The 15,934-nt window shown below is 42.9% G+C and overlaps 1 protein-coding gene across 7 annotated transcripts; it reads right to left on the reverse strand.

The window, feature by feature from the left end:
• Positions 1-1,561: 1,561 nt before the first annotated feature.
• LOC100231234 (cyclin-dependent kinase 11B) lies at positions 1,562-15,771 on the reverse strand. 7 transcript variants are annotated; one of them, XM_072917352.1, is made up of 20 exons: positions 15,616-15,771; positions 14,243-14,374; positions 13,102-13,217; positions 12,447-12,571; positions 11,818-11,956; positions 11,134-11,264; positions 9,877-9,999; positions 8,663-8,758; positions 8,430-8,558; positions 7,619-7,684; positions 6,959-7,128; positions 6,393-6,483; positions 6,061-6,182; positions 5,652-5,757; positions 5,027-5,148; positions 4,765-4,872; positions 3,917-4,033; positions 3,527-3,675; positions 3,038-3,227; positions 1,562-2,025 (listed from the first exon to the last, which is right to left on the reverse strand). In XM_072917352.1, the coding sequence occupies exons 2-20, from the start codon at positions 14,351-14,353 to the stop codon at positions 1,933-1,935; spliced, it is 2,304 nt and encodes a 767-aa protein (XP_072773453.1). In that variant the 5' UTR covers positions 14,354-14,374; positions 15,616-15,771; the 3' UTR covers positions 1,562-1,932. The 7 variants fall into 7 exon arrangements, with proteins under 7 accessions (XP_072773453.1, XP_072773451.1, XP_072773452.1 ...); XM_072917350.1 differs by having other exon boundaries at positions 6,959-7,134; XM_072917351.1 differs by having other exon boundaries at positions 8,663-8,761.
• Positions 15,772-15,934: the final 163 nt, after the last annotated feature.

Below are 15,934 nucleotides of genomic sequence, written 5' to 3' on the forward strand. Positions count from 1 at the left end.
TTCCTGCCATTTTTTACATCCTGCTGCACTGCAAATAGAAGAAATGACAATGCTAAGCCTTAACATTGCTTTTCTTTCACTTGTCAGGAGGATGAGGATCACATAAATCCTGTTTTGCTCCTCAGTTGTCCATTCCAACATGTTCAGTTCAAGGAGCCACAGAACAGATCTTCCCCTCAAGTGGTTTCCTGTGGTTTGAGAGTTTTCTTCCTATCCCAAGAGGAATTTATTGCTCAGAGCTGGTCTTTGAGGGGTCTGAGCTGCTCAGTTTGATAATTAAGGGGTCTGAGCTACTCAGGGTTTGGTTCTTGAAGGGTCTGAGCTGCTCAGAGTTTGGTCTTTGAGAAGTCTGAGCTGCTCAAAGTTTGTTCCTTGAGGGGTCTGAGCTGCTCAGTTTGGTAATTAAGGGATCTGCACTGCTCAGTTTGGTAATTAAGGGATCTGCACTGCTCAGTTTGGTAATTAAGGGATCTGCACTGCTCAGTTTGGTAATTAAGGGATCTGCAGTGCTCAGTTTGGTAATTAAGGGGTCTGAGCTCTCAGTTTGGTAATTAAGGGGTCTGAGCTCTCAGTCTGGTCCTTGAGGGGTCTGAGCCTTGGGTCCTGTGGGAGATGAGGTGATTTCCTCCCCCAGGATGAGGTGAAAGTGCCACATCCAGCTGGAGAAGAGCTCAGGAGTGGCTGGCAAAGCTGGGAAGGGAACAATTCCATGTCACAGCCAAACTATGCAGTGGGGTCATGCTTCAATCCTGCACAGCTTCCCTGTACTCCTGCTTTTCACTGGGCTCCTGGGGAAGCTTCTGGAATCAGGAATGTTCAGCTGTTTCTCCTTCAGGGCTGAGGGGAACAGGGAGTTTTGTCTTCCTGCACAGGAAAACAACCAGACAGCTTTCCCAACTCACCACAATGCAGCACATCCACATTCCAGCCCCACAGCCTTTCCCCAGGAAAACTCTCCAAAATGGACTGAAACTGATAAAATGTTTAGGATTGGAGTTAATCCCTTACTGGCCTGGTGCCCAGCTGTGGTTGCAGGAAAATGTGGTGGTTTCCAGATCTCCCTGTTTCCAAAACAAAGTGACAGCTTCAACAAATCAGGGGCTCCAGAGGATGAGATTCCAACATGATTCCTCCTCTCCTCTTTCCCCAGAAAGGACTGGAATGTGGCCTTGCACAACCACTAAAGCTGAATTCTTCTCTGGATGGAAAAAAGGCATATATTTAAAAAAAAAAACTTTCACAAGAAATGAAGTTTCAAGTCTGCATATTAAATCTTTTTGATTTATAAAACAATAGAGTAATTTTGCACCACTGTAAATACATTTGCAGAACAAAAAACAAAACAAAACAAAACAAAAAAAAAATCTGGTCAGGGAGTATCAAACCCAGCCCAGCTCTCTCTAAGGTAACAGGATACAAATCTCAGAATTGTCATTTTTCTTTTTGCCCTAAATATATTCAGACACAAACAATTTGCTTACTTTAAATAAAAAATAAACTCTCTTTACGGTCACCAACATCCCACTTTGCTGCATGTGAAGCAATGAAATCCTTCACACTATTAAACAATTGAAATAGTATTTTAATTCTACAAATTTACAAGGAAAACAAAACAAAACAAACTCAACAAAAAAAACACCCCTAAAAACAAACCAGAAACTGTTCCAGGACTGTTATTTCAAGTTGTCCTTTGTCACAGTTTGTGATGATCCTGGGGTTTTCAGGTAACTCCAGTCCTCTAATGGAATGCAGCAGATAAACTCCACATTGATTTATAAAACAAGAGCCTTGGAATCTGTGATAATATTTGAGTTTTTTTCACAGGGAAAAACATCTGGTGCCCCTGACAGAGAACAGAACTGGGGCACTCAAATCCACTCACATGAATGGTGCTTTTTGGGTTTTTTTTTTCCTTCCTTTTTCATGTTGAGTTCAAAACTTGAGGCTGAAGCCAGGTCCTGCAGCAGATGCACCTTGATTTGTGGTGGTCAGATGGAAACCTGTGTCCTTCAGGTCATCATCACCCTGTGAAAACCAAGCACAGGGCACTGATCAGGGGCTGGGCAGCTGCATTTACCCAACAAAAAATCTAAACAACAAAAATAAATCATCTCAAGATGAGAAATAAGTGTTTGATTTAGTGGTATCACAGTGAAGGTTGATGCTGGGTTATTCATAATCCTTAAATATTGCTATTTCAAAATTTGCCATTGCTAAAAGCCATTTGAATGTTCCTAGTTCCTGTACCCACTTTTGACTGAGAAAGATAAAAAATTTGGTATAAATAAGTGTAAACTTCATTCATTGAGCATCTAATCCAACACACATCCTCCATGGCAGTGTTTACACTCAAAAAAAATCAAGGCTAAATAAACTTTTTGTATTATGTAAACTATAAATTTGGCACAATACAGTACAGTGCCATTTCAGCCATGGAACTGGGAATAAGAATTTTCTAGAATTAGGGGCCTAACATGCCATACTTATGGGGTCAGCACAATTCCCATGGACAGACAGCACAGATATCCCCACAGAGAGAATCCAGCCTGATCTTTTAGGAATTCTCCAAGACTGGTAAAAGGCGTCTATTTCTATCCCCAAGATCTGCATCACTCACCAGGCTGTGGATTTATTTCAAAACCAAATTTAACAGCTTAGCTGACGGTGTAAAACAGTGAATATTTTCAAAGGAGAAACTGCTCTGCACTGGGATAAACCAGACATTTCTTTCTGATTGTGCCTTGAGATGATCCTGCGAGAACTAACTGGCACTGACTTTGGGAAGGAAAGCTGGACTTTCCCTGGTCTTTGGGAAGAAAAGTTGGACTCTCCTTTGGTGTTGGGGAGAAAAGCTGGACTTTTCCTGCCAGCCCAGGTGAATCTCAGGATCCTGGGATAAGTCCAGCCCCAGATAAGACCCTGGAGCTGTGCCACACCCACCACTACTGACTTTGGGAAGGGAAGCAGGACTTTCCCTGGGCTTTGGGAAGGAAAGCTGGAGTGCCCCAGGGCAGGCTCTGCCCCGTGCCACACTCACCAGCTGGCTGTAGCCCAGCCCTCCCTCGGGGGGCCGGGGGCTGGTGCCCCTCTTGACCCTCTGCTGCTCACTCTTGGCTGGCCAGGTGGGGAACATGGAGGGGTCGATGGGCAGGGGGGTCTCTCGGAAGTACTCGTGCTTCAGCCCGTCCTCCGCCGTGATCCGCCGCGCCGGGTAGTACGTCAGGAAGCTGCCAAGGGGAAAAAGGGAGATTTCAGCCCCCCAAAATTGTCAGCTGTTCAGCAATGAGGTTGAGGGTTTTGTGATGTTCAGCAGAATTCTGGCACTGGGTATTGGGGTAATTCCATTAGAATATTTTACAATTTTTGCTATTTCAAGAGAGATTTTAGACATTCTATTAACGCACCAGGTACTCCTGTAACACAGTTTTACTGCACAGCCTGGGCTTGATTTTATAAACCTTTCACAACACAGAAAATTGTTTTCCTGCCCACAGATTCCTAGGGATCCCCTGGAACTGGCACCCACTTGTTCATCAGGTCAAAGCCCTGGTCAGAGAGCAGAGCCCCGAATCTCTTGCGCAGGTTGTTGTAGGGATATTCTGTGAAGGTCATTTTCTTCACTGCTGGCAGCTCGTTGTAACCAGGCCAGATCTTTTCACTGGGAGTACCCAGATCCTGTAAATTAAAATAGATCTTTAATAAACTCAGAGTGCAATCCGTTATTTATTCATTAGGAGTTGGGAAGTATACAGAGAAAATAAACACAACAAATTGTGGTCTCAGACTGTTCAAAGTGTGGTAAAGCAGATTAAATAACTTTTTATTGAGGCTGAATCTCTCTTAAAGAACAACAAGCATTACTCCAATGCTCCTGTTTCTAAAACCAGTCAAAATCCCAAAATATTAAAAAAATCACCTTAAAAACTTTGTTAATCTGGTCGATTTCTGACTTCCCTGGAAACAGTGGCTTCTGCGTCAGCAGCTCCCCAAAAATACACCCCACTGACCACATGTCTATGGCTGTGGAATATTCCTGGAAAGAAGGAAAATAAAGTTACACCTCAGAAAAATCAGGAAGGTATTTTCACCAACTTATTTGGAGGGATGTTGTGGTTTCTGGAGGTTTATTTAGGTTTTTTTGAGCACAACACACACAACCAGTCCCATATCCAAGGGCCAGCTCTCAACTGTAATTATTTCAAATTTCTAATTACTGTGAATTATGAGCAATACCAATGTACACAAGTCTTGCAGGATGAAAGGTGGAAGTCTCCACACGGATGTCTCTCTTTTCCACTCACAAACAAAGCAGCACAGCTGATGAATCAGTATTTTTTTTTGGCAGGGCTCTTGCCACTGCAGCCCTATAGAACCCTAATTTCACCCAGATTCCAGTTACCAGCAGGGAACATTCTAGAATAGTGCCAGTGCCTTGTTCTGCTCTCAGATGTCACAGGTTTTAGACTAATTTAAAAAGGCATTTAAAATCCAGCTGACAAAGGTGACATTTTGCCACAATGAGGAGTCCATCAGCACTGACGACGTCAGCATTCCAAGGGACAAAATCCATCTGTCACCCATCCAACCCTGTGTGTGGGGAGGATGGAAGGGTTTTAGATGTCATTAGGAGGATTAATACTGAATATTCAGGATTTTCAGCTATGAATCAGTATAAACACCCAAGCATGCTCACACTTTAATCATGATTTATAAAATACAGTCAGGCTGCAGTCAGTGCTCCAGCAGCCAGAAGGAGGAACTCACCTTTGCTCCAAGCAACAGCTCTGGAGCTCTGTACCACAGGGTCACAACCACAGGGGTGTAGGGCTTCAGGGGAGACCCATATTCCCTGGCTAATCCAAAATCTCCAACCTGAAAGGAAAATAAGCAACATTTCCAGCATTGCTCATTCACCATCAGTGCCACGATGGCCATGGCACAGAACTTTTGGCACAGCTGTAACTCTGTAATTCTGCAGCACAGAATTTGTCCTGATTTCCTCCATTTTTTTTTTCCTAATTCTTACTTTTAAAATGCCTGAATGACTGAGCAGCAGATTGGAAGTTTTCAAGTCTCTGTGAAGGATCCAGTTGTCGTGGAGGTGTTTGACCCCTCGTAGTAACTGAATCATCAAAGTCTTCACTTCCCCTGGAATGATAAAAAATGCATTGAAGAAAATAAATCTACCTTTAATTTGTGGTTTGTTTGTTTGGAGAACAGGGAAAGGGGCAGGAAGGAGTGGCAAGTTAAAAGCACAGTATAGCCTGCACCATAAAAATGTGTCACAGAACAGCAAAATTCATTTGGGTAGCTGGAATTCATGCAAATTATGCTCAGAAATTATTGTCTCTCATAGGAAGCAGCCAAAATGAAAGCCCAGTGTTCTTTTCCAGTTCAGCACAGGGGAAACACTCCCAGCTCCACCCCAAACACACAAACTGTATTCATCACCAGCTATCACCACGATGATCAGCCAACACCTTAATTTGGGTCAGGGTTTACAGAACAAACAGAAAAAGCCAGGAAGTCTCAGTTCCAAGGAACACAGGACATTCCAAAGCAACACATGGCACTGCCCAAAGCCAGCAGGGCCATTTGTGTTGGCCACTTCTCCAGCTCTGAGAATTCCAGGGCACTGTGGCAAGCAGTACCTGGCAGGAAAGGCTGTTTCATTGTTTCCATCAGGCTCTTAAGGTCGTGTTCCACATAGTTCATCACAATATAGATTTTATCCATGTTACTGCCCACAACGATCTCCTGCAACACAGAACCAGATGAGTAAAATATACAAATGGTGTTTAAAAAGCATCCAAAATCAGTTTTAGAAATGTACTGGCAAGAGGATGGAGGCTGCCATTGGTAAAATCATTAGAAAATGTATTTTTTCTATGAAAAACCAGCTCATTTTTTGTAAAACACCAAATTGTGCAGACAGTGATGCCTATACAGCCTATGAGCAGCACACAACCGTTCACAGAAGGAAGATATTTTTGTATTTAAAAGCCAAGAGGAGTATCTCAACAACAGAAGTACTTCAGACATAGAAGACTGCAGCCTTACTCTGACAGTGACAATATTCAGGTGCTGTGCTTTCAGAATTGTATTTATTTCTCTCAGAGAAGTAATGGGAAAACCTTCCTTCTCCTTTTCCATTTTCAGTCGCTTCAGAGCCACTATTTCATCTGCAAAGGATGAAAACATCACACAGTTAATAATTCACATTAACAGGTGTTCTCTCACTGATTTAATATTTAATTATCTGTGCTGTTTTGCATTGAAAACAAACAGCTTGCTGTGAAGAAATACATTAAATTTTGTTCATTACTGAGAAATGCAGAATGATAATCTGCAGCCCTAGATACCCTGAAGAAATGGAAGGCACTGATACCCACCAGTCTTTTTGTCCTTTGCCCTGTACACCACCCCATAGGTTCCTTCTTCAATCCTGTTCAAACACTGGAATTCCTCCACACTGCGACATCCCTGAAAAAAACACAGGGACAACATTTACTCCTCCAGCATCTGGGGGAAGGCTTTGTTTTTTCAAAAACTTCAGCAACTTCACAGCTAAAATTTACCAGAAGAATTCAGTTATAAACCATTATGAGAAAGGCACTTCTGGGGTTTGTTTTTCATAGAGTTTCTAAAGGAATCTTGGACAGAGCCTGTGTTTCAGCAGATTAACTAAATTATTCCATTCACTTTTGCACAGAATAATCTGAATCACAAAGGCAAAGGCAGCAACTCAGCACCTTTCACATAATTAATTAGTAAAAATCTAATTTTTATTAGTATTTCTACACTTTGCTGTTGGCTAGATAAAAAATAACCAGTTTCTGTTTATGAACACAGAAGGATCTATTTTCACAAGGATCTACTTTCAGACAGCAATACCAAGATAACAGATCTCAATGATATAATTACATTCTTATCTACATTTAAGAGGGTGATCTCCTACCTGGAGGGCAGGAAGATACTTGGGAAGCTCCTGCTTCAGCTCGATGGGGGAGGAAGCTGGAGAGTCAGGAATGTATTCCCCTTCTGTCATGGCATTGGAATGAGGGGATCCCTCCCCGACCTCCTCCTCCTCCACCTCACTCCCTGCAGAATCCCGGTCAAACCTCGACTCTGGAACTTTAAAAGTCAGAATCAGTCGTGGAAAGAGGAATTAAACTCAGCTTTAGGCAAAGAAAGGTGCTGACATTGAGCACTGCATGGGAGAGGATGGTGGAGAAGCCAAATTTCTCCTCTTGGCAAAGGTGATGCTTTCAAGAATCCACCTACAGTTTCCAGTGTTAATGCAGCAGGTCAGAAAAATAAATCTTTACACCAGAAGGAAAGAGAAAACTGACCCAGGATGTCTCATCCTCATTCTGAGTCTCATTCTATGATTTTGATGAGAGGACAGGACAAAAGAACACAAAATGAAAGGGAAGGAAACAACAGCCAATTAGACTGATTCCCTCTAAACATAAAGCTTGGAGCAGATTTCAAGGAATTTTTGAGTTTGACATGAGAATAGTATTTTAATCTTTTAAATATCTGTAGAAATATATTTATTTAGCTGCAAAAAACTCAGCCAAGCACTTCTTTAAAACATTCAGTATTTGCATTGTACCAACTGGGATGTGGTTTCCATTCTCCCGTTCCTCCTCTTCACTCATTTCCTCTTCGCTCACCTCCTCTGCAAAACAGAACCAAGTTTGATTAGAAAAAAATCCACATTTCTGCAGCTCCTTGGAAGACAAATCCCTGATGAAATCCTCTCCTATCTCACCAGGCTTCTGCACTGTCAGTGACCAAGAACTTCTGTTTCACCCAGACAGCAAATGCTTCCAACAGGGAACACAACTCTTATCAGTTCTCTGGGAATTGGGATGTGGGTAGGTAAATAAATTATGAATATTTTCTTATTAACTGCAATTGATTTTGGAAAAAAATACCCAACCATCAGAGCCTGCTCTTGTGTCTTTACTAATTAATGACAAGAACAGCTGCACTCAGACTTCTTTACTAAACTTTGTGTTATTACATGTATTCATTCAGAAAGAAGTTCTATAATTTGCAACAGAAAATAATTTAAAATGACAAAGACATTTGGATTTCACCACACCCCAAAGAAGTGCAAACTGTGCTCTGCAGGGTAACTGATGTGTTACAGAACCACCTGAACTGCTGACCAGTTAGGGAGACAAAAATGGCTTTCAGGTTTCTGATCTGGCTTCTTAGATGAAGAGTTGGTATTGCCTCTACACAAAAGGATAGAATAGGACTTGTACTTGGGTTTTTTTCTTTTTAGTTATCTTGACCTGTGAGGTCTCAGACTAGCCTAAACTAAGAGAAAAGGAAAATGTTCAAATAAAACAACACAGGACGAGGAAAGAAAGAAAATCACACACCCCTGTAGCCCTGCTTGGTGATATCCTCACCTGCTGATTGCTCAGACACTTCCTCAGAATTGCTTCCTGTCTCCTCCTCCTCCTCCTCTTCCTCTCCCTCTTCCTCAGAGCCTTCACTGCTGGACTCTTCCTCCTCCTCTTCTGAGCCTGATCCAGATTCTGTCCAGGAATAATCAGGCACTTAACACTTACAGTGTTTTCTCAGCAGAGAAATTAATTACATCTGCACAATTAATTACAGCTCCTAAACTGCATTCAATCACCTGAGGAAGACTCTGCTGAGCTGGTTTTTCTCTCACTGTCACTGATGTCTTGCAAGTCTGACAGAGGATCCCTCTCTTCTGGTTTCTCTTCTTTTACTGCTGAAACCACAAAAAATTAAAAACACAGTGCTAATTGAGTATCAATTCCAAGCCCCTGAATTCCCAGTTAACTGCTTCACTTTCTGCTGGCATTAAATCAGTGCTGAATATTGGAAATTCAGAGCACTAGAAAAAAAATAATCATTTCACACTCTGCTCAATGACAAGCAGCTTTTCTGAATTGCAGTGGTGCAGGATCAACAGCCAAAAATATGGAATATTGACCTGATTTTTAAACATGATGTGTTCCTAAGGTCTTCTAAGATGAATTAAAACAGGGGGGAAAAGGGAAAACAAGCACCATGGTGACAAGAATCACCAGGACAGGGTCCCTACGCTCTGGTTACTCTCAGTGCTCACTGCTCCAGTGCAGTGATCACCATGAAAAACCCCTGCTGGTTGATGAGGCAGGAGTTTCCCAGGCCTTGCTGCCTGCCTCCACCTAGAATTCCAGTGGATTCCATCCTGCTCATAGTGGCTACACTTCTTTTCACAGGTGCACACGTTAGCAAGGCAGACACAGAGCTTTCCTCCTTCAAACAAATGCATTTTTATGTCACTTGTGCAAGTCCTCTACCCCCAGAACCTTCAGGGGGGATCATTTTCTGGCTTGGAAAACAAAATTCACCATCTAAGCAGAGCTCTGCCTTCAGAATGCAATTTTTTCTTCAAGCTGACAGAATCACTGATGCTTACATTGATCCCTGTGAGGTCACTTTTTAGGGTAGTTTAGCTCCTAACCCCAAATCCAACTGCAGCTGGAGTAACCAATCCCTTTTTAACCTCCAAGGCAATTCAACTGTAGGATTTTAAAAATTCAGTCAGCTGCTTCTTTCACCACTGAATGGGGGAACTCATTTTGCAACTTTTCCAATTGCTACTCCTACCCCTAAATCCATTCCATTTGTCACTTGTGCATCTCCTGCAAAACCAGCACTGCTTTAGAAAAGAGATATTCCTGAAGATTCCAGAGTTGCACCGCTGGGGCTGAGCTGGACAAGACTTTAACTGAGCACCTGGGATGTTTGTTTGAGACTAAAAATTAATTGAATTTGATTTTTACCCCAGCCCAGCTCCTGCTGCCCCCCAAGACAGTGTAGAGTGGCAGATGCTACCTGGTTTCCTGCTCTCTCCTTGCTCAAGCTTGTCTCTCTGCTGGCGCAAAGGGCTGCGACTCCAGGGTCTCATTTTTACTTTGTCTCCATATTCTTCCCTCACTGTTCTATGGTGTGCAGAAACTAGGGAAAACAAAACCACAGAAAATTGTTACAGCTGCCTAATTAGAGTTGTCCTGTCTGCCACACACACCTGATTTGAATGATTTTTATTTTTTTTTAACAGAGTAACAGGGAAGAGTGGGAGAGGAACCTACTTAAATCTGGGAGAATGAAGGGCGTTGATTTATCTCAAATAAAATAAGGATTTGTACTGCTTAGAGAAAGCTGCTGCCACACTTAAAAAGAGAAGCAAGCTACCCTGTATGTTACACAGTAAATACCCTGATTCTAAAGCATTAATGCCAGAGAAAGAAGTGGAAAATATGTAAAAGAATAAAACCAGCTGTGGTTTAGAAGGAGCTGACAGAACATTCAGAGCAATAAAACCAATTAAATGAAAGGTTACACAGATTGAGCACTATCAGCATAAAGCCAAGCACAAAAAGGAGCTGTTTGGTATGAGCTGAGCAAGAAAGAGAAAGCAAAAAATATGGTTTGTTCTGCTATTCTTGAATAATCCTTTTCACCTGATGACAGGAATGGGCTCTGATTTTTACCTCTGAAAGCTGGGACAGAGATCCTTGAACCAAAAATGGTCTGAGCTGATGCTGCAAACACCCAACACGCTGTGCAAAGAGTTCAAGTGCAGAACTTAAACTGTTCAGGCACCAAATCCTCCCACCTGACTCCCACTGCAGCATTTTCCATGCCTGGAGTACTTACATGACCTCTCCCTCTTTGCAATTTATTCCCCCAAATCCTTAAAACATTGTATTTTGAGGTTTCAACCTCTATCAAACTGAGTTAGATTCATCCAAAGAGTTCAGAAGCATTGGGATTGTGCTGAGTGCACACAGTGGAACCTCCAGAAATCTTGTTTTTATAGGAAACCTCCCTGACAGGGAGAGGCAAAGACTCACTGACTGACCAACTTCTCAGGATATTTAAGGCACATAATATCATCCCATTGTTTTATCTCCGCATGTAAAACTTAAATTTCCTTTCCCTTCATGTCAAAGGCCTCCCCACTTTAATTTCTTAAAAATTCTGGCACTGCTTTAATAAAAAAAACTTTCTATCCCTCTATTGCACCACTGTGTCAGCAGGTAGGAAAGTGATAGTAAATATGAAGAAGATTTATACAGAGGGAGTCACCTTCTCTCCTGGCTTCCCTCTCCTTCCTCCTCTCCTCAGCTCTCCTCTCTCGCTCCTTTTGCTCCCTCTGTTCCTTCTGTTGCTCCCGGATTTTTCTTTCCCTTTCTCTCTCCAGTTGCTCCAGACGATCTCTGAAAAATAATTTTTGTTTGTTACAAATTCAGCTCGTGAAGAGAAAGAAAACTGGTTTGCAGCACCAAACCACAGAACTCAACTTCCTTATCAACACCCCCAGTTGTGCATCATTCAGAAAGAGGTGGAGTTTTTCAGCTGATCCTTTAAAAAACAGGTTTAAAAGACCCAGACCAGAAGTCCTCCACTGTATCAGGATTTAAACAGAAATTAAGCCAGTCCAGTTAATTAATCCCCAGATAATCCAGATAATTAATCCCCTGTGCAAATCTGGCTTGTACTTATTTTTTTTAGGTTGGAAAAACCTCTAACACCATCCAATCTTTTTATTACAGTGAACCACTGGCAGTGAATTCACCTGGAATATCCATGGTAATAAAGCACTTAAAAATAATTGAAGCAAAGAACACATTCGCCATCAGACAACACATTTCCAGGAACACAGACAAGTTTTCACTGTGGATATTTTTTTTTTGGTCATTTCACAACAAGGAATGCCCAGAGGAGGCAGCTGCTGATGTCCCTCCCCAGGGGAGGGAGGGATGGATGTACCTCTCCCTCCTGGAATGCTCCCTTGCCATCTCTCTCCGTTTCTGTCTCTCCCATTCACGCCGGGCTTTATCCTGCTCTTCTCTATGTCTCTTCCTACGCTCATGCTCCCGTTCTTTCTCTTTCACTCTGGCATGCTTCCCTTGAATAAACAGAAATCAATTTCCGAGTGTTACTGCTCAAAATAACCACCAGAAGCAAAACTTAGGGGGTGAAACTGATGAGAACTATTGCTGTGACCTCTGTTGTTTTCCTAAAGGGAAAATTCTGTTCTGGAAGGGAGTTGGCAAGCCCAAAGTCTGTAAGATTTTGCATGAATACTTGTATTAAAGTAAAAAGTCATTGTAATTGAGAGGAAGACTATGGGAATGTCTCTAAGAAGGAAATTTTTAGACTCTTATCAGGCTTCAAGGAGTAAAAGTGACCTCAGTGTCCCTGTCCCAAAGTGATTTCTGTCCTCTCAACCATGGTCACACCCCTGTCATTCCCCTAAGGGCCCTAAACACAGCCAAAGAAATAAAAACAGTTTAAATTCTTCTGTCTTATCCACCTGCTGTGTTTCCTTCAGTCTGAATTATTGTTATTTACTCTACTCCCAGAAAGCAGAAATTTGCAAGAGTGGCAAGAAGCACCTTCTGCAGAGTGACTCCTGTGCCTGCGTTTCTCTTTCCTCTTCTCATCCTTCCTGTGATGGGCTTTTTCTTTCCGGGACATTTGCTGGGGTGGTTTGATAGCCAAGGAATCATCTTCTTCTCCCCTGAAAGGCAGGACAGGAATAAACTCAGGGAGTTTAATAAACTCAGGGAGGTGACAGGGGAAATCGGATTTCCTTGTTTGGAAAAGATGCCCATTTTATATTGTAAAAATATGTAAAAGAATAAAACCAGCTGAGGTTTAGAAGGAGCTGACAGAACATTCAGAGCAATAAAACCAATTAAATGAAAGGTTACACAGACTGAGCACTGTCAGCATAAAGCCAAGCACAAAAATGAGCTGTTTGGTATGAGCTGAGCATGAAAGAGAAAGCAAAAAATATGGTTTGTTCTGCTATTTTTGAATAATCTTTTTCACCTAATATTTATATTGAGTTTCCACAATAAATACAAACTGGAGCACAACACTGTTAAATCTTAACCAGCGCTTCAAAAAGTTACCCTGGAGTGTTCTATAAAAAGGATTTCCACTTCTGCACACTAAAAAATTTTGAATTTCCCTTCAGATAGTTGAAATTCTTTTCTCAGGATGCTGAAAGGTGAATTTTTTCTCTTTTTATTTCCTCACTCTTACCTATCTTCCATGGAGTCTTCTCTCCTGTAAGGCGAGTTTCTGATGGTGATTTCCATGCGATGGTCTCTCAGCTCCCCCTCCTCAAGAGAATCCCTCTTGGAATCCCTGTCATCTGACTGAGGAAAGCACAGCAGAGAGGAAAACACATTTGTTTGTACTGCTCAAAATGAAAATAATTCTATGTTACTGAAATATTCCACTGCTGGCTCAAAAATTCAGCCTGGACTGGTCATCCCTGTAAAATTCTCTGATTTATGACTGCAGTGCTTTATTAGAGCTGCATTAATTTGACATAATTAGGTAAAATTAAACACTGAGGAGGAGTGCAGTAACTATTGTGTGGTTTTTTCTCCAATAATTATTTTGTACAACAGCTGTAAAAAACCAAACAGCAAGATAAAAGTGATTCCAAACCCATGATATTAACCCATTCTTCTATAAAACCTTTAAAAGTTGCTCCTTGAACTGCAAGCCCCAGATGATTACTTTATTTCTTTTTATTTTAAAAAATATTTACATCTTTTTATTTATTTCAAATTAATTTATTCAAACATTAATTATTGTATATAATTATATATAATTATCTAAATTTAAATTATTAACTACATTATGTTCTCTTTTCTGACCAATAACTAAATAATAATAATTCTGACCAATAACCAAACAACAAGATAAAAGTGATTCCAAACCCATGATTTTAACCCATTCTTCTATAAAATCTCTAAAAGTTGTTCCTTGAACTGCAAGCCCCAAGTTTATGTTTATTTATATACATATATTTATATCTTTAAATTTATTTAAAATCAATCTATTTAATTTAAACATTCATTATTGTACATAATTATATAGAATTATCTAAATTTAAATTATTAACTACATTAATTTATTTCTCTTTTCTGAACCAATAACTATAACAAAGCACAGCATATAATGCAAGACCAATGAAATCTTCACAAAGCATCATATTTTTGTTAAACTTTGGAATTAGAGACCACACAGAAAAAACTTCAGCTGACAGAGCATGAGAAAATCAGGAAAATCACCAGAAAATCAGGATTCAGGCACTGCACCCCATTAAAATGCAGTTTTTTATCAATAAAGGAAATAATTCCATTAAAATGAGTCCCAAAGGGCAGCTTACATTTTTCATACGTTTGATCTCTGCCTTCTCCTCTTGCTCCTTCCTTCGTTTCTTCTCCTGGAGAATCTCATCTAAAGTCTTCACTTTCCAAGAATCCTTTTCATCACCCATTTGAGTTAAAAAAAACACCCTCTGTAAAAGAAGGAGACGTTGACAAACCCCACAAATAAACAGAGAGAAATCAAAATAAATCTATTTTACACCCATTTTTTTCAGCGCAAACACTTCATGTCCTATTTCTGAGTAAAGCCATGCTGGAGTTGATTTATGGTGGACCAAAAATGTTTGTTTTAAACCCAAAGGAAAGATCCTGCTAAGAACTCAGGGAGCTGCTGGAGGGAACAAAAATCAATTTATGGCCAAGGTTTGGTGCCACAGATTTAACAACGAGCTGAGACCTCGGGGAGGTAACAAAGCTTGGGGGAAAAAAGGACATGAGGAATGTGAAATTTATGGGATAGCTGGCAGCACTCCGGAGATAAGGAAGAAAATAATGCAGATTTCAGCTGTCACTGAGGAAAAGGTAATTCCAGCACGAAAAAAGGACACCTGGAATGTGAAATTTATGGGATAGCTGGCAGCACTCCGGAGATAAAGAAGAAAATAATGCAGATTTCAGCTGTCACTGAGGAAATGGTAATTCCAGCACAACTAGTGTCCCCTCAGACCCTCAGTGTCACCTCAGCGGCCCCGGTGTCCCCTCAGAGCCGCTGGTGTCCCCTCAGCGGCCCGGGTGTCCCCTCAGAGCTCCCGGCGTCCCCTCAGCGGCCCGGGTGTCCCCTCAGTGTCACCTCAGCGGTCCCGGTGTCCCCTCAGAGCCTCTGGTGTCCCCTCAGCGGCCCCAGTGTCCCCTCAGAGCCCCCGGTGTCCCCTCAGAACCCCGGGCGTCCCCTCAGCGGCCCGGGTGTCCCCTCACAGCCCCCGGTGTCCTCTCAGAACCCCCGGTGTCCCCTCAGCGGCCCGGGTGCCCCCTCGGCAGCCCCGCTGTCCCCTCAGAACCCCGGTGTCCCCTCACAGCCCCCGGTGTCCCCTGAGTGGCCCCGGTGTCCCCTCAGAACCCCGGTGTCCCCTCAGCAGCCCCGCTGTCCCCTCACAGCCCCGCTGTCCCCTCAGCAGCCCCGCTGTCCCCTCAGCAGCCCCGCTGTCCCCTCAGAACCCCCGCTGTCCCCTCAGCAGCCCCGCTGTCCCCTCAGCGGCCCCAGTGTCCCCTCAGCGGCCCCAGTGTCCCCTCAGCGGCCCCGCTGTCCCCTGAGCGGCCCGGGTGCCCCCTCAGCAGCCCCGCTGTCCCCTCAGCAGCCCCGCTGTCCCCTCAGAACCCCCGGTGTCCCCTCACAGCCCCCGCTGTCCCCCCGCTGTCCCCCGGCCCCGCTCACCGCCGCCGCCACCGGGATCTGGGAGCAGCAGCGCGCGAGTCCCGCGTCACTTCCGGCCGCCGCCGCGCGCCGCTGACGTCAGCGCCGCCTCACGGCGTCGTAATTAACGCAGGGCGCTAATGAGGCGTTAATTGAGCCGCTTCCCCCTCAGAACGGCCAAGCCGAGGGGCTTTAACCCAGCGAACAGGCGGCAGGGCTGGGAACCGAGGCGTTGGGCCACATTTAATCACACATCGAAGCGCGGCATTTGAATAAATTTGAATAAATCTGAATAAGAAATGTGTTTGAATAAGTTCGATTCGAACCAAAAGCAGCAGTT

This window comes from Taeniopygia guttata, chromosome 21 (genome assembly GCF_048771995.1).
Source record: "Taeniopygia guttata chromosome 21, bTaeGut7.mat, whole genome shotgun sequence".
NCBI classification, from domain to species: Eukaryota; Metazoa; Chordata; class Aves; order Passeriformes; family Estrildidae; genus Taeniopygia; species Taeniopygia guttata.